This window comes from Mercenaria mercenaria, chromosome 1 (assembly GCF_021730395.1).
Source record: "Mercenaria mercenaria strain notata chromosome 1, MADL_Memer_1, whole genome shotgun sequence".
In the NCBI taxonomy this organism is placed as follows: Eukaryota; Metazoa; Mollusca; class Bivalvia; order Venerida; family Veneridae; genus Mercenaria; species Mercenaria mercenaria.
The window spans coordinates 82,490,526-82,517,199 of record NC_069361.1 but is presented as its reverse complement, the minus strand read 5'-3'; the positions used below and the strand labels follow the sequence as shown (position 1 = coordinate 82,517,199).

The 26,674-nt window shown below is 35.0% G+C and overlaps 2 protein-coding genes across 2 annotated transcripts in view; one reads left to right on the top strand and one right to left on the bottom strand.

Moving 5' to 3' along the window:
- Positions 1 to 26,674, bottom strand: part of LOC123564804 (papilin-like) — a 409,588-nt gene that overhangs the window by 281,301 nt on the left and 101,613 nt on the right. Inside the window, exons 10-11 of the mRNA XM_053520994.1 lie at positions 22,672 to 22,841; positions 13,233 to 13,839 (exon numbers count right to left, since the gene is read on the bottom strand). Of these exons, the coding sequence (XP_053376969.1) occupies positions 13,233 to 13,839; positions 22,672 to 22,841 (777 nt within the window). The remainder of the gene's footprint in view (positions 1 to 13,232; positions 13,840 to 22,671; positions 22,842 to 26,674) is intronic.
- On the top strand, positions 16,447 to 21,384 carry LOC123532286 (uncharacterized). Its single transcript, XM_045313695.2, has 2 exons — positions 16,447 to 16,846; positions 19,675 to 21,384. Exons 1-2 carry the CDS (start codon positions 16,765 to 16,767, stop codon positions 20,649 to 20,651), a joined length of 1,059 nt encoding a protein of 352 aa, XP_045169630.2. The 5' UTR covers positions 16,447 to 16,764; the 3' UTR covers positions 20,652 to 21,384.

Genomic DNA, 26,674 nt, shown 5'->3' with positions numbered 1-26,674 from the left:
TTTGAAAATGTTTACCTATTGTGTAAAAATTTATGTTATATATATACAGTGGAGTCCGCTTATTTGCATACCCAATTTGTCAAAGCAAAATATGCGAATAACCGGGCTATTCGTTTATCCGAATATACGTATATGGCATCTGTTTCGGTATGCTTCGGCTGCTCTAGGAGCAATGATTATTACTTTGAATCAATACAGCAACATTAATTAGAAAATGTGTCAAGAATGGAGTGATTAATCATACCTGTGTATGTTTTAAACAAATAAAGCTGTAAACGACAATATGTTTTATTTACCACTGACTGGAATTTACCCGCGAATCGTACAGATATCAAAACGCCATGCCAGTAATTTTCCATTCCACGAGCACGTGCGACCTATCGTAATGCCTAACTTACAACGCCGTTACTTTTGTTCATTGACACGTATACAAAAAACGCGCGTCACGCATTCATTTTTTTATTTTATCGCTTCAGATTTTCAACACCGATTGAGAAGTAACATAGTTTGAATTCTATAATGATTTAAAAAAGGTTTTAACAGAAATGTTGGCAAAATTCTATAAAAACGGTCAAATTTTCATAAAATTACTTGCAAAATTTCAAACAGCGCGATGCTAAATACTTATTACTTTCTAAAAGTAAATAGATGATACAAACTATGGGCATAAAATTTAGACTTTTGACCAGAAAGTACAAAAAACAGAATAGAAAAATCTTAAATAATGAAAAGGCAGCAGCAATTTAAAAATATGAAGTAAAACGATTTTTGCACAGATTTCTGTTACGCGACCTCGTGAACGTACATAGAAAATGCGGTTAAAAAACAAAAACAATAATGTTGTTGTTTTAATAAGTTTTGAATGAATCTTTGTACATGTACATGTATTTTTTGACACGACACTTTATAATAAGATATTCTTCTCAAAGCACTTAAGAACCGAGGCGGTACGATCAAACAGTGATGTGCAACATGGCGCGAAAACATGACGTAATGCCACGAAAATCTCGGGGAAACTATACAGCTTTGGTCTCCTCTTCTAATGTCATGATACCAACAAACTTCTTTTAGCTCTTTGAAGGGGTGTTAATTGATGATGAAAACAAGGCCAATTACATTGTTTATCAACAGAATAATTACCGATAATCGTCAATGTTTTTTTTTTCCGCTTTCAACGCGGGTGGGTGGGGGATGTTACCCGACATTCATTTCGCAAAAACGTACAACAAACAAAAGGTCTTAAATTCTCGTGCAGATCGATAAAAGTGTAACAATACGTCACCTGTACATACTTACCGTATTTAAATTACCAATTTACCTGAGTGATTCACATTTTGACGAATTTGTCATGCACCGATTGTCACCTAGGCGACGTGAAACAGCTGATCGGCTCGAGTAATTCACAGTAAATTTTCGGCATCTTTTGATCATTTTTATCGCTGTTTGCAACCAAATTAGTGGACTTTTAGCCAAATGTTTTATGCAATTAAGCGGGATGGATTAAAAATTCAATGCAATTATGCGAAAAACTTTAAAGGTAATTATATAGGGATCGATCGGTGCTTCAAGTTCGTATGCGAATATCCGGGATATGCGATTAACCGATATGCAATTAAGTGGAACGTACTGTATATATATATATATATATATATATATTTTTTTTTTTTTACTCTTTACACTACATTATGAAGCAGCTGTTGCCTAGTTCATCAGTGTGACTATGGCTTTACTGTATTGCAGTCAACAAGATCTGACTGCGCAATGGGTTATATTCTAGAGATGGTACCTAAGGCTATGTATTCAACGACAACAACAACAAATCAAGTTCAAAACTGAAGTGCATATCACTTATCTCACACTAGCAATATTTTAACATAGCACCGTGCAGTAAATACGGGAACTTTTGACAGCAACATCGGCTTCATTGTTTTGGTGGATTAGCTAAAGAAAAGTGATTGTCATTTCTTTTTAACTAACACAACTATTTTATTTATACTAAAGAACGTCTGCATTACATTAACCTAAGTTTCTGTAACAGCAGATTCCGCAAGGTAAATGCTATTCCGCATGCCTCGGTCAATTAGGCAAATTATTTGTAAACACAAGGTGTGTGTCATAAAAAGTGAAATAACTTCTTTTGGCATAGTTTTTGGTATTGTTTTTATGTGACCATCAGATAGAATATACATTTTTATATCACTCTGTTTTTAACTCATACATTTTTAATAATAACATTTTGCGATATGAATACTGTCATACGTATGAAACATTTCGGATCTATACATTTTCAATATTGGTAAAATATATTAATAACCTAATCATTAATTATGGCAAAATCAAACTGTAGCTTTTCTCAGAACCATTTTGCTTCGTTGAATGTACAGGGTTTAAAAGATAGAAATAAAAGATACAGAGTAATGGAATGGCTGAATCAACAAAAGGTACAATTCGTTTTCTTCCAAGAAACACATTTTGTAAGAGAAAGGAAACAAGAGTTATCATTACAATTTACAGACTGGGATTGCTTTCATTCATTTGGAACCTCAAATAGTCGAGGTTGTTCGATCTTTATTTTTAAAAAAAGTAAACTATAAATTAATTGATGAACTTTATGATGCCGACGGAAGATATATAATCCTTAACATTGAAATGAATGATAATACTTACACTTTAATTGACATTTATGCCCCCAATGATCAAAAGAATAGAAATGCTTATTTCAATAAACTAAACGACCTTATAACAGAAAATAGTCAAGGGCTGAAACTAATAGCAGGAAACTTTAACGATATTTTTTCTAAACAAGATAGAATTTGCAAAACGCATACAACAAATACTAAATTCCCTGTGTCAAACTTGAAGAAACTTACTAAAATACACAGTTTAGTAGATATTTGGAGACAAATAAATGGACCAAAAGAACAATTACTTAAAAATGGAATCGAAAAAAGTAGGATTGATATCTGGTTAATAGATGAAAATATTATACCACTAGTCCTCTCAGCTGATATTAGACCCGCACAAATCCAGTATACTGATCATCTTGCTATTTTCTTGAAACTCAAGATACCGAGCACCCGTGGTCCCGGTTTTTGGAAATTCAATAACTCTTTACTTGAAAATGATAAATATGTTTCCTATATTTCAAAAGTTATTTCAAACTTTATGAAGTCTGACATTAAAATGAACAAACCAAATGGGAACTATGTAAACTAGAAATTAAAGAGCAAACAATCTTTTTCTCTAGAAAAGCAGCACATGACCGAAAAACTCGTCTTCCTGAATTAGAAGAAGAATTAAGTACCTTGATACAGCAGAAATCCAGTGATATAAACAAACACAAAATTGCTCAAATTGAGCAAGAAATAGAAGAAATTTATAACTTTAGAGCACGTGGAGCACAAATTCCTTCAAGAGTAAATATTTTCGAACAAGGTGAAAAAAATTCTAAATATTTTTTTAGTTTAGAAAAATCACGCCAAACTAGAAAGGTTATAAATTCACTTTTTACAAATAACGAAAGAATTACAAACAAAGATGAAATCTTAAAGGAAGAGGTCAAGTTTTATAAAAAACTATATACTCGTAGCTCAGATGAAAGTAACTTGAATATTTGGACATATCTGGACTCCATAATATTAGAAAATAAATTAACACCCAATCTTGCAAATGTCTGTGAAGGAGTACTTACTTATGATGAATGCACTCAAGCTCAATGAAATGAATCTTAATAAAAGTCCAGGTTTAGACGGATTAACCGTTGGATTTTATAGGAAATTTTGGGATCTTTTAGGGAATCTAGTAATAAATTCTTTGAATTATAGTTATAGAAATGGAGAATTATCAATATCTCAGAAACAAAGTGTATTTTCATTGATCTATAAAAAAAAGGTGACCCGGAGAATATTGAAAACTGGACACCTGTATCTCTTTTAAATGTAGATCTTAAACTTTTGGCAAGAGTTTTAGCCAAACGTTTACAAATCGTAATCCCGAAAATAGTGAGTCTAGATCAACAAGGCTATATTAACAAGAGATCACAGAGTGATCTTGGCGCCCACCAATGTGCCATTTTTGAGTGTTCCAAATTTCAAGACTTACTGACTACCTCAAGGTCAAATTTCATTTCTGTACACAACACTGTGCATGTGGTCCAAATTCGAAAGCTGTAGCTTGAGAAATGTGAAAGTAGGTCACTAGGTCAATGTCAAGGTCAAAGTTTGTTTCGGTACACAATCCTATGCATGTGGTCTAAATTTGAAGCCTATAGCTACAGAAATGTGAAAGAAGGTCATCAGGTCAATCTTAAGGTCAAAGTTCATTTCGGTACACAAAACTATGCAAGTGGTTCAAATTTGAAGGCTGTAGCTTGAGAAATGTAAAAGTAGGTCACTAGGTCAAAATCAAGGTCAAATTCTATTTCGGAATACAAAACTATGCATGTGGTCCAAATTTGAAGCCTGTACCTTAAAAATGTGAAAGTAGGTCACTAGGTCAATGTAAAGGTCAAAGTTCATTTCGGTATACAAAACTATGCATGTGGACCAAATTTGAAGGCAATAGCTTGAGAAATGTAAAAGTAGGTCACTAGGTCAAAATCAAGGTCAAATTTTATTTCGGAATACAAAACTATGCATGTGGTCTAAATTTGAAGCCTGTACCTTAAAAATGTGAAAGTAGGTCACTAGGTCAATGTAAAGGTCAAAGTTCATTTCGGTACACAAAACTATGCAAGTGGTCCAAATTTGAAGGCTGTAGCTTGAGAAATGTAAAAGTAGGTCACTAGGTCAAAATCAATGTCAAATTTTATTTCGGAATACAAAACTATGCATGTGGTCCAAATTTCATTTTGAAACACGGAACTATGCATATGGTCCAAATTTGAAGCCTGTACCTTCAAAAATGTGGAAGTAGGTCACTAGGTCAAAATCAAGGTCAAAGTTTTTTCCAGTGCACAAAATTATGCATGTGGTCCAAATTTGAAGGCTGAAGCTTGAGAAATGTGAAAGTAGGTCACTAGGTCAAAATCAAGGTCAACTCATGTCAAGGTTCATCTTGCCACTCAAAAATATACATGTGGTCCAAATTTGAAGGCTGTAGCTCGGAAATGTGAAAGTAGGTCACTAAGTCAAATTCAAGGTCAGCTCATGTCAAGGGTCATCTTGCCACTCAAAAATATACATGTGGTCCAAATTTGAATGTTGTAGTTATTGACAAGAACATTTTAAAAGCTTTTCCCTATATAAGTCTATATGAACCGTGTGACCCCTGGGGCGGGGCCATTTTTGACCCTAGGGCGATAATTTGAACAAACTTGGTAGAGAACCACTAGCTGATGCTACATTACAAGTATCAAAGCCTTAGGCTTTGTGGTTTGGACAAGAAGATTTTCAAAGTTTTTCCTTATATAAGTCTATGTAAATCATATGACCCCCAGGGCGGGGCCATATTTGACCCTAGGGGTATAATATGAATAATCTTAGTTGAAGACCACTAGATGATGTCACATACAAAATATCAAAGCCCTAGGCCCTGTGGTTTTGGACAAGGGGTTATTCAAAGTTTTTCCCTATATAAGTCATTATAAACTATGTGACCCCCAGGGCGGGGCCATATTTGACCCCAGAGAAATAATTTGTATCATCTTGGTAGAGGACCACTAGATGATGCTTCAAACCATATATCAAAGCCCTAGGCTCTGTGGTTTTGGATAAGAAGGTTTTCAAAGTTTTACCCTATATAAATCTATGTAAAATATAGAAATAAACAAAGGGCCATAACTCACTCATAAATTATTGAACCAGTCTGATTTTCAGGGGGACACAACTAGGGTACCAATACATCATTCTGACAAAGTTTGGTCAAAATCCCCCCAGTAGTTTCTGAGGAGATGCGATAACGAGAAATTGTTAACGGACGGACGGACGGACGGAATGACGGACGGACGGACCACGGACGCAGAGTGATTTTAATAGCCCACCATCTGATGATGGTGGGCTAAAAATAGATACATCGGCTACAATATTAGACAATCTGACTAAAGTGCATCTCCTATTACGCTACGCATAGGATCTGACAACGAGCTATTGATGGCCTCGTTCTGACAACCCTTCCGCTAGCCAATCAAAAGTTAACTTACAACATTCTGCAAGCTTTAAAAAGCCTTGGTATTTGATATTAACAATTTTTATGTAGTAAAATGTCAGATAGCCGGTTAGCTCAGTCGGTAGCACACTTGCTCTGTAAGCGAGAGGTCACGGGTTCGAGCCCTGGATTAACTGCAAAATTTTTCTTACTCTTTGACATTCGAACAAGTTGTCTGATTGGTTCAAACAAAAATAGATTTGCGAAAATAAAAATAGCGATCTTGGAAATCCAAAATATACAGAAGACGAATGTGAATGGGTCGTTCTCAGATCTTCGTTTAGAAGATCAAATACTTTAGTCAGATTGCAATATTAGACAAATCCAAGATATAATAGACTATACTGATAAATTAGATATCGATGGAACAATTCTATTTCTAGATTTCAGAAAGGCCTTTGATACGGTTGATTGGGTTTTTATGTTTAAAACTTTAGAAAAATTTGGCTTTCAGGAATCATTTTTAAGATGGGTTAAAGTATTTTATACTAATATATCTGCATGTGTCACCAACAATGGATGGATTTCCGACTTTTTTTCTATAACACAAGGCATAAGACAATGATGTCAATTATCAGCTCTTCTTTTTATCATAGTAGTCGAAATATTAGCAATAAAAATACGATCAAACCAAGACATTAATGGAATAACTGTAAAAACTGATGTATCTAACCAAAGAAAATTGACACAACTAGCGGATGATACCACCCTTTTTCTAAACAAGAGGACCATGATGGTCCTGAATTGCTCACCTGTTCCCACATGACCCAGTTTTGAGTATGACGTCGTTTTTTCTATTATTTGACATAGTGACCTAGTTTTTGAGCTCATGTGACCCAGTTTTGAATTTGACCTAGATATCATCAAGATAAAAATTCTGACCAATTTTCATGAAGATCCATTGAAAAATATGGCCTCTAGAGAGGTCACAAGGTTTTTCTATTATTTGACCTATTGACCTAGTTTTCAAAGGTACGTGATCCTGTTTTGAATTTGATCTAGATATCATCAAGGTGAACATTCTCACTAATTTTCATGAAGATTTCATGAAAAATATGGCCTCTAGAGAGGTCACATATTTTTTCTATTTTTATACCTACTGGCCTATTTTTTGACCACATGTGACCCAGTTTCGAAACTGACCTAGATACCATAAAGGTGAACATTCAGACCAATTTTCATGAAGATCTATTGAAAAATATAGCCTCTAGAGAGGTCAAAAGATTTTTCTAATTTTAGACCTACTGACCTAGTTTTTGACCGCAGCTGACCCAGTTTCAAACTTGACCTATATATCATCAAGATGAACAGTCAGACAAACTTTCATACACATCCCATGAAAAATATGGCCTCTAGAGAGGTCACAAGGTTTTTTCATAATTGACCTATTGACCTACTTTTTGATGGCACGTGACCCTGTTCTGAACTTGACCTAGATATCATCATGATAAACATTCTGACCAATTTTTATGAAGATCCATTCAAAAGTATGGCCTCTAAAGAGGTCACAAGGTTTTTCTATTTTTAGACCTACTGACCTAGTTTTTGACCGCACGTGACCCAGTTTCGAACTTGACCTAGATATCATCAAGATGAACATTCAGACCAACTTTCATACAGATCCCATGAAAAATATGGCCTTTAGAGAGGTCACAAGGTTTTTCTATTATTTGACCTACTGACCTAGTTTTTGACGGCACGTGACCTAGTTTCGAACTTGACCTAGATATCATCAAGGTGAACATTCTGACCAATTTTCATGAAGATCTTGTGAAATATATAGCCTCTAGAGAGGTCACAAGGTTTTTCTATTTTTAGACCTACTGACCTAGTTTTTAACCGCACGTGACCCAGTTTCGAACATGACCTACATATCATCAAGGTGAACATTCTGACCAATTTTCATAAAGACCCCATGAAAAATGCGACCTCTAAAGTGGTCACAAGGTTTTTCTATTATTTGACCTGCTGACCTAGTTTTTGAAGGCACGTAACCCAGTTTCGAAACTGACCTAGATATCATCAAGGTAAACATTCTGACCAATTTTCATGAAGATCTTGTGAAATATATGGCCTCTAGAGAGGTCACAAGGTTTTTCTATTTTTAGACCTACTGACCTAGTTTTTGACAGCATGTGACCCAGTTTCGAACTTGACCTAGATATCATCAAGGTGAACATTTTGACCAATTTTCATAAAGACCCCATGAAAAATGTGACCTCTAGAGTGGTCACAAGGTTTTTCTATTATATGACCTACTGACCTAGTTTTTGATGGCACGTAACCCAGTTTCGAACCTGACCTAGATATCATCAAGGTGAACATTCTGACCAATTTTCATGAAGATCTTATGAAATATATGGCCTCTAGAGAGGTCACAAGGTTTTTCTATTTTTAGACCTACTGACCTAGTTTTTGAACGCACGTGACCCAGTTTCGAACTTGACCTAGATATCATCAAGCTGAACATTCTGACCAATTTTCATAAAGATCCCATGAAAAATGTGACCTCTAGAGTGGTCACAAGCAAAAGTTTAAGCACGGACGCACGGACGGACGGACGGACGACGGACGCTGCGCGATCACAAAAGCTCATCTTGTCACTTTGTGACAGGTGAGCTAAAAATCACAATGAAATTCCTATTGCAATCGCCGAGATTGAAGAATTTGGCAAATATTCAGGTTTGAAACTAAATAAAAGAAAGACAGAAGGTCTATGGATAGGAAATCAGAAGAAAAATACATGCACAAATATTTATGATATAAATTTTACAAACAATTATGTGAAAGCTTTGGGAATGTACTTTGGTAACAAAAAAGACGAATGTAATAACCTTAACTGGAATGAAAAAATTCTGCAATGCCAAAAACTTCTCTCAAACTGGAGCAAAAGAAATTTAACATTTTATGGGAAAATTCTTGTATTGAAATCTTTAGCTTTACCAAAGTTCACATATTTATTGCAAAATTTAGAAGTACCTAAAGATATCATTAACCAGGGATAATAGCTTCATTAAGCATAAAGGAAAATGTATTATATTCAAAAAGTGGATAGATTCTAACATACTTTTTGTTAATGATTTATTGTCAGAGAAAGGTGAACTTGATATAACTCAAATACTCAATAGTCTCAAGGTAAAAAATAACTGGATATCAGAAATAAATATACTGAAAAACGCAATTCCAAAGGAATGGAAAATAATTTTAAAATCAAAAGACTCTTATTTGACTAAAGTTAGAACAAATTTAACCTTCCCTGATGTAAAAAGGAAACCTTTTACTTACGTTACCAATAAGGATATATACTTGGTACTTGTTAGCAAGAAAATTGAATCACCGTATATTCATAGGTATTGGGAAACACAAATTGGTCATCAAATAAATTGGAATGCATTTTACTATTTTTTAAACAAAATTATTCCTGACAATAAAATCAAACAGCTAAAGTATAAATTGATTCATCGTATTGTTGCTACAAACTTGAATCTTTTTACTTGGAAAATAATAGATAGTCCGAACTGCCATCATTGTAATTGCATTGAAGACAGTTGTCATTTCTTCATTAATTGCAGTTATTTATCAGATTTCTGGAAGATCGTTCATGAAGCACTTAGTAAGTGTGGTTTAAATAAATTGGTGAAAAATATGAATAACATAGTAATTGGTTACAAAATTGATTATAAAGAATACCAGGATATTTATATTTTACTCAGTATAATAACATACTGTATTTACAAGACGTATCTCTTCAGCGAACGAAGAAAGAAATTTATTAATATGATCGAAATATTGCACACTGATATATTAACTGTGGTTAAATATTTGTCAAGAAATAAAGATTATAAGTTACTATTTCTTAACCCTTAGCCTGCTGCAGGCGAATTTAACAGCCTTTGCAAACAGCTTGGAACCAGATCAGACGCCGATTAATTCGGCGTCTGATCAGGTTCCAAGCTGTTTGCTACTCTGACAATATTTCTTCCAATTTTGGAGCAAATTGAATGAACTTTACAATTTTAGCAGACGACATTTCCAGCAGACGACAATTTATCTAGCATGCTAAAGGTTAATAAATTTCTGAATGCATTAGAATACTATTGCTAAAGATATTATATGAAATGCTTATCACTTTGTTTGAAACATAAAACATCTTCTATATTACTAATCTTACACATTTGTATGTTATATTGTGAACTTCACTTGTGTAATATTGTGGACTTTGTCAATAAACATGCTGTTTTATGAATAAATTTGAAAAAGAAAAAAAAAACTCGTACATTTTGAGGCCTTGATTATTCTTGGCAAACGAATTTTGTAAAATGTTGAGGGATTCGATGTCCTAAAATTCATATAGCTTATAAATTAAATATTTTTTCTCACGAATAATGTTTTCTTTCCTATGATCATTATGTAAGCATACCTGTAAATTATCGGCAGTAATAAATAAAACAAATTGTCTTTGAATTAGTTTATTTGAAAATGAAAGATACTGTTCAATATTTTTGTTTGAATGATTATTCATAGATCTTGAAGTAAACAATATTTCTGGGAAACACATCTGAATCTATGCATACTTTGTTCAGATAACTAAATAGTCCTAGAAGGGTTATCTGCCACTGGCTTCAGTTTTCCAAGTAGGACCAAATTTTTCGGATTAAATATTGCCTTTCAGCATGAAAAATGAAGTATGAAAGTTAAACCATTATGTAATTGTGGTACTCCGGTATTAAGTTTTCAACAGAAAGTAATATCAGATGATATTTGAATTTTTAGGTACCATCTCTATATAATCCAGCACAAAAATGCTGATTTTCGTCATTTTCAAAGGTGTTTAAACCGGAGAGTAAACATGTGTTAACACGGATTCTCCTGCTCACACGCTGTCAACACACCTTTTAAAATGGACCTACAACAGATAATTTGAAAGGAAATGACATCTACCTGACAAATAACACTGATTCCCTTGTACATTTTTATGAACATTTATGATTTTTTGATACTCATGGACAACAGATTCACTTGTTTAGTTTTAAATTCACATCGGAAGAATAACTTGAAATATGTTGACTCTCTTGCCCTACCAGGTTTGGGGACTAACCAATCCCTCAGGATTCTGTAGATGTTAAAACACAAAACAAGAGGGCCAAGATGGCCCTAGGTCGCTCACCTGATAAACACATCATAACAGTGTAAACATGTTTGACATAGTGATTTCATGGAAACAAATATTCTGACAAATTTTCATTAAGATTGGATCAAAAATGTTGTCTCTTAAGTGTAAAAAGCATTTTCTTCAATTTGACCTAGTGACCTAGTTTTTAAGCTAAGATGACCTACATTCAAATTTGACCTAGATTTGATCAAGGCAATCATTCTGACTAAATTTCATCACCCTCGATTAAAAAATACAGCCTCTATTGCATACAAAAGGTTTTTCTTTGATATATCCTAGCGACCTAGTTTTTGACCCCATTTGACCCATATTCAAATTTGACCTTTATTTCATCAAGGCTAGCATTCTGACCAAATTTCATGAAGATCAATTGAAAAATACAGTCTCTAATGCATATACAAAGTTGTTGTTTTTTATTTGACCTAAAGACCTAGTTTTTGACCACAGATGACCCATATTCTAACTTGACCTAGATTTTCATCAAGGCAATCATTCTGACTAAATTTTATGAGAATCCAGTGTAAAATGCAGCCCCTATTGCATACACAAGAATTTTCTTTAATTTGACCGGGTGACCTAGTTTTTTATCCCATATGACCAATATTCAAAATCCACTTAGATTTCATATAGACAAACATTCTGATTAAATTTCATGAAGACCTGGTGTAAAATGCAGCCCCTATTGCATACACAAGGTTTTTCTTTGATTTGATCTAGTGACCTAGTTTTTGACCCGAGATGACCCATTTTCGAACTCGGCCTAGATTTTACCAAGGCAATCATTCTGACAAATACTCATGAAGATCAATTGAAAAATAAAGCCTCTATCGCATACACAAGGTTTTTCTTTGATTTGACCTAGTGACCTAGTTTTTGACCCGAGATGACCCATTTTTGAACTCGGCCTAGATTTCATCAAGGCAATCATTCTGACCAATATTCATAAAGAATAATTGAAAAATACAGCCTCTATCGCATACACAAGGTTTTTCTTTGATTTGACCTAGTGACCTAGTTTTTGACCTGAGATGACCCATTTTTGAAATTGGCCTAGATCTCATCAAGGCAATCATTCTGACAAATACTCATGAAGATCAATTGAAAAATAAAGCCTACACAAGGTTTTTCTTTGATTTGACCTAGTGACCTAGTTGTTGATTAACTGAAAAATACAGCCTCTATTGCATACACAAGGTTTTTCTTTGATTTGACCTAGTGACCTAGTTTTTGACCCCAGACGACCCATTTTCGAACTCGGCCTAGATTTCATCAAGGTTATAATTCTGACCAATATTCATGAAGATTAACTGAAAAATACAGCCTCTATCGCATACACAAGCTAAATGTTGACAGACGACAGACAGACAGACGACAGACAGACAGACATCGAGCATTGCTCAGGTGAGCTAAAAATACAGCCTCTATCGCATACACAAGGTTTTTCCTTGATTTGACCTAGTGACCTAGTTCTTGAATCCGGGTGACCCATTTTCGAACTCGGCCTAGATTTTATCATGGTTATCATTCTGACAAAATTTCATGAGGATCAACTGAAAAATAAAGCCTCTATCGCATACACAAGGGTTTTTTTTATTTGACCTAGTGACCTAGTTTTTGAACCCAGATGACCCATTTTCGAACTCGGCCTAGATTTCATCAAGGTTATCATTCTGACCAAAATTCATGAAGATCAATTGAAAAATACAGCCTCTATCGCATACACAAGCTAAATGTTGACGGACGACAGACAGACGACGGACATCAAGCGATCAGAAAAACTCACCTGAGCTAAAAACAAGCGCTAACCCTACATTAAGCTTCCATATGTAATACTAATTTAAAAGAAGTAAGAATTTTTGAAGGGAAACAGATGCCGAGAAATATTTCTTTTATATAAAGCAATTGACAGTAATACCTGATCCACACTTGTTAGAGCACTCTGTCCACTGACCATGTGACCACATATACCGCTTGTCCCCATACACTTGTGAACTTGTTCCCCGGCCCCAACTTTCAAGCTCCATCCTATCTCTGTGACCGTCTTCAATGTCAGTTCCGTATCGTATTTCATTTGCAACGTAATATTCAAAACTATCCTCTCCTGCTGTTTCTCCTCTACCCTTCTTACCCTGCCTTTCCTTTTCCACTTCCCCATAAACATTGTCTGTTATTGATGTTTCACCACCTAGCACCTGTATAGCATTCTGGTATACAAACTGCTTTTTGTTTTCATTATTGTCATCGGTTTTCACACCAAACTTTTTCGTATCAGAATATCCTGGTCTATGTCTTCTGTCTACAACACGTACATTTGTTTGACCATAAGATCTTCTATTACTAGGCACGTGACTAGTGCTTACACGTATATTGCTGGGTTTTAAAAGTGTTTTCCCAGTGTCAGTCAACTTTTTGTCCTCCTGACCAAATTGTGATTGCGAGGTGTTTCTTTGAAATTTTGGATCTATTTTTGGCAACATGTAACTGTAACGTATCCCGGGATTGGCTTCTCCTTCATTCACAGCCTGAAAAAATATTTGATGTGAAATTTTACAGAGAATTACATTATATATGAGCCATTACTTTGAATCCTGTATGAAAAAAATTATTGTTCATCAACAATTAAAAGACTGAAATTTAGACATACTCTTAGGAATGCCAAACATTCTACGGAATAAAATTTTCTTCAAATTAATTTATAATACTGAAATTCTGCTAATCCCATGTTCTTTAAATGGGCCGATTTGACAATAACAAGACCAACATTTGAGATGATAACTAGCTGTTCTAACCAAAGACTAGTCACAAAATCTGACAATGTGAGGGTGCGCAATAATATAGAGTTCCTGAAGGAGAATGCAAGTAAATCTTTAGATTTTATCACTTTATTTCAGCTTGATTCTGATGAAAACTTGCAGCCTATTTAAATCACTAGATTCATTTTACATTTTCAATATTTTTTTTATATTACAGACTGATTTATTTTGGTACCAAATACAAAACATTGTCATAAAATAATTATATACAATACAAAACAACATAATAATACAGGACATACTTCTTCAATTTTGGATAAATGCAAACTGGTGACAATAATTATCACAGCTTTCCGTCAATCAAAGATTGCAATTATCAGTTTAGTGAAAGTTAATGGGATTTTTATAATTACCATTTATTTTTCACAATTCTCAATGAAATTAATTGGAAGCCATTTTTTGGACACCATGCTCTTAATCCCATGAAATATTTTCTTGTTAGTTAAGATATATTTATGAAATGAAAATTCAGAGGCTTAAATACATTAACATCTGAAATTCAGAAATGCAACATATGAAATGCAAGAATTATTTTCTTATGTCATTCTCATTTAAGTATAAATCTGCATTTTACACTAAATTATTATAAAAGCGTGAGTTTTTAAAAACTTGAAAGTTTACTTTAGGTAATGGACCCATAACGATAATCGTCATTTTGTGATTATTATATGTATAATTCTATGGTATTCCAGCACCTTTTGGCCATAACAGAAAATTGCTTAATCATCATGACCAGATAATGCCAAAATCACATATAGGGAAAATACTGACACACCTTACAAGCCCACTAATTTTAATCACCCATGAGCTAGTTTCTTCAACACTTGGATGAATGACTGCAACATATCTTTTTGTTTTTAAAGAAGAAACATTATTTGCATTCTCCCCATTCGTTCTATTGAAAATTATGTTGTTCTTTTTGTAGGGAAGTTACGATAACACTGCTTAGTGATAACTTGCCCGGTTTTGATGACATCCACATGCAGTCAGGGAGAACGTTTCTTTGATGATGTCCAAGTTGTTCCATCTAACAAAATGACTGTGAAGCTAATTGTAATGTTAAATACAACAAAAATGTGCAATTTATATATAAAAAAAAACTTGTTTACAAATGGAAAGGAAATATAATGTAAATACAAGATATGAATTTTTTCAAAGTTCATGCAAAATAAACGACAGAGTAGGATCGGCAAACTAAACATGAAACGCAACCGTGTGATCTATTATTCAATTCACATAAACTCCGGAAAAAAAACTTTCTTAATTAAAAATATATATATATAACCTATGGAATTAAAAAATTGAAAATTATTAGTCAAATGAGAATTAACACAGAACTGCCCACGTTGCATGCATATCTTATATGCTTCATACTATTAACGATATATGAGCCATGCCATGAGAAAACCAACATAGTGGGTTTGCGACCAGCATGGATCTAGACCAGCCTGCGCATCCGCGCAGTCTGGCCAGGATCCATGCTGTTTGCTTTCAAAGCCTTTTGGAATTGGAGAAACTGTTAGCGAACAGCATGGATCCTGACCAGACTGCGCAGATGCGCAGGCTGGTCTGGATCCATGCTGGTCGCAAACCCACTATGTTGGTATTCTCATGGCATGGCTCATTATTATATGGAAGTAAAAAATTAAGTCTTAGTCTCTCTATGAGACAAAGAAGCTTTTATTTGAATAAATTATTGACAATTTTTAACATCTTTATACTTATAGGAAGCATTTTATCTATTTGAATAAACTACACTTATTTCCACCTATAAACAAATTACCTTTACCTGTTAACAACTTATTTGCATTTTTCAAAAGGAACAAATAAAAGATTATTTAGAAAAAGATTATTGCATCTTCACAAGAATGTAAAGAAATCAGGAAGAAGGGATAAACACAAACAAAAAAGGGATTGAAATGTAGACCATTAGGGGACAATGTCAGGGGCTGAAGGGTCATAAAAAGGTCATTGTATTTTATTGTTATCTCACCACTTAACTTGTCAAAGGAGGAAGAAAAAAGACAATAAGCACATATTTAATGTCCATTATTTTTCAATTATTGTCTAAATAATATCTTAGTGATGTACAGATTTATGATCTCACTTGTAAATCAAAATCCACCTTTGGAAAAAGTTTGAATAGGCTCTGCATGGTTATCTATCTCTATTGAAATATGTTTGTCAATATTTGCATAGATAAGAAGGGACAATATGAAAACATAATTGGGTGCTATTATGTAAAGATAAAGGGGTTAATGAGTAAAAGAGGCCAAGAACAATGACAGAACAATTACAGGATTTATCTTGGCTTTGATCTCAATTAAACAGTTTGAACAATTTATTATCTGTCATTAGGGCTTCAAAGGAAAGAGTGATTTCTGTAATTAAAATTCTGATTATTGAAGCCTGTCAAAAATTTAGGTTTAAATTCTTCATCAGCTTTATTCACATATTCAAACTCTTATTAACACTGAAAGTGTATGCACTGGATTATATTTACAAATAAATGTGACACTGATCTGTGATATATCTTCATTCATATATTAACTGAACTTGTAAAATTATTTATTATAAATGTGCTAGTGTTGGAAAGTAAAAGTTACTGAAAAGTGTCAATAAACTGAATAAATAATGGATCTGTTACCATCAGTCGACTTACTTCGGGATTATCTTGTGGCACATGATCGTGCAGTACGTGAAATCATTGCTTTAGGTAAGACACTTTAACATCATATTGAAATTTCTGTATCTAAACCTTCAGCCATGTCATAACTAATATAAGATCATGAACCACATTTTAAAAATAAATTGTGAGAAAAATGTATGTTTTTTGTAAGAAAAAAATAAAAAGACCAACAGATTATTATTGCAGAATTTTGTTCCATCATTTGCAAAAATACTTTGCTTGAAAAGTTAGTAATTCATATTTTCAAAAACTACATATCATTTGTTTGTGAAACTAGAAATGTGTCCATGGGACACAGATGCCCCCACTACATGACATTAAAATGACAATTTTTTCCCAGGTCAGGGGCCAAAAAGGTCAGGGGCCAAAAATGACAATTTTTCCCAGGTCAGGGGCCAGAACTCCTACAATACTGAATGAATCCGGATGCAAAACCCCAGGTGCACAACTGCACGTGCTGACCAACATTCCTGTAAACTTTGGTGACTGTAGGTCAAATACTTTTGGAGCTACGCACGACACAACATTAAAATGATCAATTTTTTGCTAAGTCAGGGGCCATAACTCCTACATGACTGGATGAATCCGGACGCAAAACCCCAGGTGCACAACTGCACATGCTGACCAACATTCCTGTAAACTTTGGTGACTGTAGGTCAAATACTTTTGGAGCTATGCGCGACACAACATTAAAATGACCATTTTTTTACTAAGTCAGGGGCCATAACTCCTACATGACTGGATGAATCCGGATGCGAAACCCCAGGTGCACAACTACACATGCTGACCAACATTCCTGTAAAGTTTTGTGACTCTACGTCAAATACTTTCAGAGCTACGCGCGACAAAACATTTTCGGACGGACAAGAGCAAATCTATATGCCCCCCACAAAGTGGTGGGGGCATAAAAAGTCCAAATTTCTGTGTTTGAAAATAATAAAACCATGTAATTAAACTGTTTAAATTTATGGTATTAATCAGCCATTTAGTATTTAAATAACATTATCTGTCTGGAATTTTTCTTACTGTATTTTCCGAACAACTCTATGAAACATAATGCATGAGATTGTTGTAAAAGGAAACAAGTTTTAAGCAAGTTCAGGATGCAGAACGAATGCCGATGTGGATACCGATGTGGACGCCGGTGCTGGGTCGAGTAGGATAGCTCTCAATATACTCCAAATAATTGATACAAAGCTGCAACTTAAAACACAATTTCTGATAATGCAAAACATAAATCTATTAACATTAAAAAATTATCAATTTTGTAGCAGCATTCTGTAATGCAATATATGAGTGAAAATAGTTCTGCTTTGCTTATAATATACAGCCACAAGCTCCAAAGACTAAGGGAAACAACCCTTACCATAGTATCATTTTAACAAACGCTGTGTAATGCATCCATTTGGTAACACAAAAGAGGTGTATATATACTACTGGTATCTTGTGAGCCGATTCTTATTTTTTGTTACTGTGTTTCATGAGAATGGTATTGAAACTGAGGTCACTCTTATGTTGCCATATGGAAATTTAGTGTGTGACTGAAGTTTTCAAATCAGTGATAACGCTTTATAGAAAATTTATCAAAATGAGAGATTTATACAATACTCTGTCTGATTGGACGTGGGTGTCTTTTCTTTTCACTCCTTAATGATGCTAGCTGTTTATACTTTTAAAGCTAAATTTCGCTCAGTATATTTACAAGAATATTGATATATCTAAAATGATAAGTAAGTTTAATAAATATAACAAAAACCTGTTCAAATACCAACATGTATCAATTTACAGAAAATGCTGAATACAGTCTGCGTATCACATGAATAAGGGTGTGATTAGCAGATCAATTAAGGTCTTCTAGGTAGAAAAGTGCCTTCCAGACCACTGCTGTAATTATTCCATGTAGGATAAACAAAACAAAATACCTTTGTGAAAAATTAAAAGAGAACCATGTAAATTGTGTGGTTTTTCGTTTTGCTATTTGGAAAATGTTAGATAGATGATAGAATAACACAAATGATATGAAAACCTCATAAACTTCTTGTTTTATTACAATTCACCGACCATCTTTTTAAAGATATTTATTGTTTTTCTGTATTTTTACTTTCGGTTTCACTTTGACTAGATATAGCCATTGTAGGTGTGGTAATCTGAGTGGCAGACAAATTTGTTCTGTCTGACCAACAAAACATCAATTTTTGGCGCATTTTCATTAATTTTCTTAGTATAATTCTTACCATTGTAGAAGGCATGTTTACAATCAACAGACGTTTACATTACTATACCTTTCAATGATGCAGTTAAAGGGGAAGCAATTACAATTTACTGTTTACAAAACCAATATCAACATCAACACAATGGATTTCAGTTGTGAAAATTTTCAGGCATTTTTTCCAACTTTCAACTGGGAATTTTAAATGTAAAAGTTGGAAAAACATACTATTTTTCATTGGGACTGGGGCCAAACTTTAGCCCAATATCGGCAAAAAAAACAACCCAACAACACTGATACCCAAGAGCTCTACCTTCTGATTGGATGTTACTGAGTACATTTTAAAAGTTGATGAATGGCAAAGCATCAGTCAGACATCATTTTGTTGTCTCAGTACTGTTAAAGTCACAGATTAAGTTCTAAGGTCTAATCAGGAAGTCCTGTTATGATACTAAACATGCTTAAGCCTTACTTCTTGAAGAAGTAGTCAACAATACTCATGTTACTACATCTCCCCTCCGTCCAAAAAAATAATTTAACCCCAATCTACACAATAAAAAAAATCTCCTTTGCATTATTATAATAGAACGATGTTATAAAATCTTACACTATCCATACTGTAAAGTGACAATTTATATATTTTCAGATCAGTACATTGAACAGATGAGTGAGCAGACTTTTCTCTCTTCCATGGGAGAATGCATGAACTCAACCCTCCAGAAAATGATCCGCATCTCTGTCGCTGAAGGTCTGAAGAGAATGTACAAGGAGTACCGTCTGCAGAAATGGCTGAAAGTTCAAGAAATGGCAAAAACTGTCCGTCGAGTACTAGATGCTGAGGTCAATCCAACTGAACTGGTACCACAATCTCACCAGGATCAGATAGTGCCGGTGCACTATAACCAACCTCCGTACTGGCAAGCCCAGAACATGAACCTGCAGATACCCTTGCAAGACAACCAGAACTGGCAACCTGCCAACTCCATCCAACATATGGTATCTCCAGTCCATATTCCATATCAAGAAGTGATCTCACCTATTCAAACTCCAAACGGAACTGACAACACTACTGTCAGCAGACGTCATGTAACAGGTGCCACCCCTGAAGAATTTCACCAGTTTTCTGTTGCTAGGTTTAGTCCCACTGAAAACAACCCTGCCTCCAGACAACTTTTTGAAGATGAAAATGACATTATTTCTGTAGAATGTGACATTTCTAGTGCTATCAGTGAAGTTCAGGAGCCTCTGCATCAAATTATTCAAACACCTTTGTCTGGTTCTAGTGTTACTGGCCAAATAATTATTGAAAATGTGACCATTCAGAATTCAGAGGAGAACCAGTCTGTGATAATTCCCATGATTCAAATGGAGCAGCAACAGATCATCAATGAGCATCTGGAGGAGTCTGATGAAGAAATGGACTGGGATAGTGATGAATCTAGTTACAATGAATCAGAAGAGAGTTTAGCTGGTGTGTTGTTTGCAGCGGAGCACCTGCTACCAGACGAACAGGCAGTGAGACTGGATGTTGAGATGGGAGACATGGGAATTGGACACATGGTTTTTGATCGTGTATCAGCCACGTGGTTTACTGCACACTGTGAATTCTACAGGGCCGACTAGATAGCTAGAACTTTGCTGTATGAATCAACTCTATTTATCTGTATTTGCAAATGTACATATCTATTTTCACACTGACATGTTTAACATTGCATTATAAAGCTGTAACACCTGTATCACAAAAGAAAATACTCGCATTCTTAATCAAGATAATATTTTAAATACTTTCCATGCAATTTTTTTGTAACCATTGAAATGAAATTCTATCATGGCTACAGTTAACATCATAAAAGTATGTTCTCTATCCATTCTTCAGCTAGAATCCTTTTTTGTGTATCTGTATGCAAAATCAACAATAACTGGCAGGTGATTTCTTTTCAATGTTTTGCTGCATATTTATGAAAATTACAGTTTCCTATATTCTTTAAATCTACTTGTTTCTAATTGCTTTTCTCTTGTACTTCTTTCAGACTTTTTGACTAAACTAAATTTTAGACACTTCATTAAAAACTATTTTCAAAAAAGATTCTAACTTCATACTTCTTTGAAAACATATCTTTACATGTTACCTTTATAAAATATAGACAAGAGATTTTAATTTCTATAGCTTGTAACAAGAAAAAGCACAAAAACAAAAAGAGTATGTGTGTTCGTGTGTCTGTAATAATTATTTTCTCCTTTATGTATATAAATATGCAATAATCTTCTTATTTTGTTTGTTTCAAATTGATTTGAAATGTGCTACATGGTTTCATTTGTTAATGGAGTAAAAGTAGTGAAAAATAAAAGTTGTTGAAATAAAGGGTGTTGTTGCTTTGGTTGAAACAAAATGCAGTACCATAACAGCAACTAGCTTTAAGTTGATGCACAGTTAAAGCTGTTAAGGGCATACTGTAGTTCATATGAACTATTTTAAGATGGCATGTAAGAAAAAATGAGCCGCGCCATGAGAAAACCAACATAGTGGCTTTGCGACCAGCATGGATCCAGAACAGCCTGCGCATCCGCGCAGTCTGGTCAGGCTCTTTGCTGTTTGCTAATGGTTTCTCTAACTCCCAATAGGCTTTGAAAGCAAACAGCATGGATCCTGATCAGACTGCGCAGATGCGCAGGCTGGTCTGGACTCATGCTGGTCGCAAATGCACAATGTTGGTTTTCTCGTGGCACGGCTAAAATACGGTTTCAAAAAAGTTTTATATGCCAGCTTTATCGGATCTGCAGTGATTACTTTAGGTCTGCATCCTATATGCACAAAATTTGCCAGAAATACCAAGTGATAAGGGCAAATATCCCTCAAGGACACATTTTTAGAAGCGAAAATTATACACTGACAAATATTAAGTTCAGTGGTTGTCAAAATTTGACACAAGGAATCTGATCTGTTCACGCTAATGATTTTTATTTATTTATTTTGTTGGGTTTAACATCGCACCGACACAGTTATAGGTCATATGGCAACTTTCCAGCTTTGAAGGTGGAGGAAGACCCCAGGTGCCCCTCCATGCATTATTTCATCACAAGCGGGCACCTGGGTAGAACCATCGATCTTCAGTAAGCCAGCTGGATGGCTTCCTCACATGAAGAATTCAACGCCCCCAAGTGAGGCTCGAATCCACGTCGATGAGGGTCAAGTGGTTTAAAGTCACCGACCTTAACCACTTGGCCATGGAGGCCGCTAGCTAATTATTTAACCAGTAGAAATTGTCCTGGAGTTTTGATTAGGTTTTGTTTCCTGAATACTGTTTTCATTTTGCCGACTGACAATGCCGCATCAATTTTTGCAAAATTGCCACAATCTGCTGAATTTTGGCTTTGGCAACATTACATAACACACATATCAGTTGCCCTTTCCTTCATGTAGAATTGTAATATCTTAATCCAAATGAAAAACCCAGAATGAGTATTCCCTCAAACTGTAAAACCATAATAGAAGATGTACAAGAACTTAAATATATTTTAATTTTAAATGTAAATTTTGATTTGATGTATTTTCAATCAAATTAACCAAACTTTACGCTTTGTAAAAATGTCCCACTTAGCATGATTCATGCATTGCATAGTAATAACTATCTACAATACTTACATAAACAGTAATTTTCCGTAGTGTAGGACCAGCGGCTTGAACCCGGCCAAATGTGTTCTTCTTATCTTCTGGCTTGTAGTTAAAATGCGCACCAGCTAGCATCACAGAAGGAAGCTTTCTTCGAGTGTCTTTGTCTATTGCGAAATTCTCTCCTGAACTATCCCAGAACACTGAAAAGTGTAAAAATTTAATATTATATCTAACATAAATGAATTCTAAAATGTCTGTAGATAATGAAATAATCTGAAAAAAAATATTATTCTAGGGTTACAGACTTCAAACATTTTTCTGACAGAACTCCTATTTCAGTCATGTGACTGTATTTCTTTACCAAGAAAGAATTTTAATTCTTACTTTACACTGAAATTATACCTAAATACATAAATCAAATTGTTAAATTTTCCAGTTCTCTTTAATGTTTCAAATAGCAAAAACATTTAATTATACATGATTATAAAGACCTCAAGGGTGGTAAAAAGAACAGTCTGAATTTTGAAGATATTACTTTTACTGGACCACAGGAAAATCCCAGTGAAAAATTCTGGCCAATGAAAAGTTAAAACAAGAGGGCCAAGATGGCCCTATATTGCTCACCTGAGTGATATTTGTGTCAGTTGAAATCTTTGTTTGTTTGTTTGTTTTGGGTTTAACGCCGTTTTTCAACAGTATTTCAGTCATGTAACGGCGGGCAGTTAACCTAACCAGTATTCCTGGATTCTGTACCAGTACAAACCTGTTCTCCGCAAGTAACTGCCAACAAATGAATCAGAGGTGGAGGACTAATGATTTCAGACAGAATGTCGTTTATCAAATAGTCACGGAGAACATACGCCCCGCCCGAGAATCGAACTCGCGACCCCGAGATCCGTAGACCAACGCTCTTACCTACTGAGCTAAGCGGGCGGGCGACCAGTTGAAATGTATACCATATGACATACAAATAAACAAACGGACTGGGAATAAAAATGCCTTTTGTACTGCTTTTTTTTACCATTTGCAGAGTGTGGGAAAATCCCAGTATTTATTAAGGGGAGTATAGTGTTATCAAGGTTTTACAGTAATCGTCATGAGCTAAAAAAAAGGGAGGTAATCTGACATAAATCAGTCCAGAGGTTTCTAACTTGATCATCTGAGTACTCTGATGACACTGATGAAATTTCAAATCAGTCTTATCACAAGTTACTGAGAAATATCCATTCAAATTAAAACAAGAGCTCGTCGAACACGAAATGCTCCCCCTTGATGCATTCAGTAATTGCACACAGAACAGAAATTATATGCTCACTGTAAACAAAAGTTCTACTGTTCTGGTCAAATCTGACTTTGACCTTTAACCTATTAACCTAACAAGAGATCACAGAGTGATCTTGGCACCAACCACAGCCATTTTTGAATGTTCCAAATTTCAAGACTAGCTCAAGATCAAAATCAAGATCAAATTTCATTTCGGTACAAAACACTGCATGTGGTCCAAATTTGAAAGCTGTGGCTTGAGAAATTTGAAAGTAGGTCACTAGATCAATTTCAAGGTCAAAGTTCATTTCGGTAGACAGAACTATGCATGTGCTTCAAATTTGGAGGCTGTAGCTTGAGAAATGTGAAAGTAAGTACTAGGTAAAAATCAATGTCAAATTCCAATTCAGAACACAAAAATATGCAAGCAGTCCAAATTTGAAGCCTGTAGCTTCAGAAATGTGAAAGTAGGTCACTAGGTCAATCTCAAGATCAAAGTTCATTTTGGTACACAAAGCTATGCATGTAGTCCAAATCTGAAGGCTGTAGCTTGAGAAATATGAAAGTAGGTCATTAGGTCAAAATGAAGGTCAAATTTTATTTCGGAACAAAAAACTATGCATGTGGTCCAAATTTGTGAAAGTAGGCCGCTAGGTCAATAACAAGGTCAAAGGTGGTTTCGGTACACAGACCTATGCATGTGGTCCAAAGTTGAAGGCTGTAGCTACAGAAATGTGAGAGAAGGTCACTAGGTCAAGATCAAGGTCAACTCATGTCAAGGTTCATCTTGTCACTCAAAACAATACATGTGGTCCAAATTTGAATGATGTAAATTATAGACATGAAGATTCTTAGTTTTTCCCTATATAAGTCTATATGAACCATGTGACCCTCGGGGTGGGGCCATATTTGACCCTAGCGGGATAATTTGAACAAACTTGGTAGAGAACCACTAGATGATGCTACATTACAAATATCAAAGCCCTAGGACCTGTGGTTTTGGACAAGAGGTTTTTCAAATTTTTTTCCTATATAAGTCTATATAAACCATGTGACCCCCGGGGTGGGGCCATATTTGACCCCAGGGAAATAATCTGAACAACCTTGGTAGAGGACCACTAGATTTTGCTACATACCAAATATCAAAGCCCTAGGCCCTGTGGTTTTGGACAAGAAGATCAGAAACCATTTAACTGTTCCTGGCAAATGTCACTTTGACCTTTGACCTAATGACCTCAAAATCAAAAGGGGTCATCTACTGGTCATGACCAACCTCACTATCAATTTTCTTGACACTAGGCCTAAGCGTCCTGGTCACTGTGACCTTGAACTTTGACATACTGACCTCAAAATTGAAAGGGGGTCATCTGCTGGTCATGACCAACCCCTCTCTCAACACTCATGATCCTAAGCCCAAGAGTTCTTAAGTTATCATCCGGAAACCGTTTTACTGTTCAGGGTCACAGTGACCTTGACCTTTGAAATACTGACCTTAAAATCAATAGGGGTCATCTACTGGTGATGACCTACTCCCTATAAACTTTCATGATCCTAAGCCCAAGCGTTCTTGAGTTATCATTCGGAAACTGTTTTACTGTTCAGGGTCACTGTGACCTTGACCTTTGACAGACTGACCTCAAAATCAATAGGGGTCATCTACTGGTGATGACCAACCTTCCTATCAACTTTCATGATCCTAGGCCCAAGTATTCTTGAGTTATCATCCGGAAACCGTTTTATTAATCAGGGTCACTGTGACCTTGATCTTTGACATACAGATCTCAAAATCAATAGGGGTCATCTGCTGGTGATGAGCAACCTCCCTATCAACTTTCATGATTCTAGGCCCAAGCTTTCTTGAGTTATCATCCGGAAACGAATTGGTCTACATACAGACCGACAAACAGACCGACCGACAGACATCTGCAAAACAATATACACCTCCTTCTTCGAAGGGGGGCATAATAAAGGGAGGTTATTTGTCAAGAATTCATTACTGAGTTGTCTATCCTGATTGTCTGGGTCCACTTGATCACATAAATGAAATTTGGAACCAATCATGCAAGTATTTACCAAAATATATTTATCTAATTAAAGACAAATGGAGGTAATTTGAAAATAAATCAGTCCAGAGTTATCTTCACTTATAATCCTTAACTTTTAAAACAATCCCATACACATGATGAGGACTGGTGAAGAAGGAAAAATGCAAAGCAATGTGAAATATAGGAATTTTTGTAAATCAAGGGCACATAACTCTGGTCTTACTAAACTGATTTAGCTCTTGGAACTCATCGAAGATCTTTTAACCATACCCATTCTGTGTAAATACTATTTGGACTGGTGAAGAAGTGAAGTTGCTCGAGCGTAAACAAGGGAATATATAGCAATTTCTGTAAAATCAAGGGCGAATAGCTCTAATTCTAATGGTCAGATTTCACTCATAATCGAACTCATCTGAGATCTTATGCTCATACACATTCTGTATAAGTATGATTTGGATTGCTGAATGAATGACATGTTATAGTGTAAACAAGTGAATGAAGTATTGCCATGCAATACAAAGTCCCCTACTGGAAGGCACCTAATTTTCTCTACTGCAGTATAACATCATGAACTGATATCTGTCAATGATGTATAAACAATATTGTACTATTATATACAATATGTTATAACAACACACCTGGATTAAAATGTGCATATATAAAAACCCACAGTTGTTTTCATATTGAAATGTTTTTGCCGATTATAAAAAAGTTAAGTTAAGTCC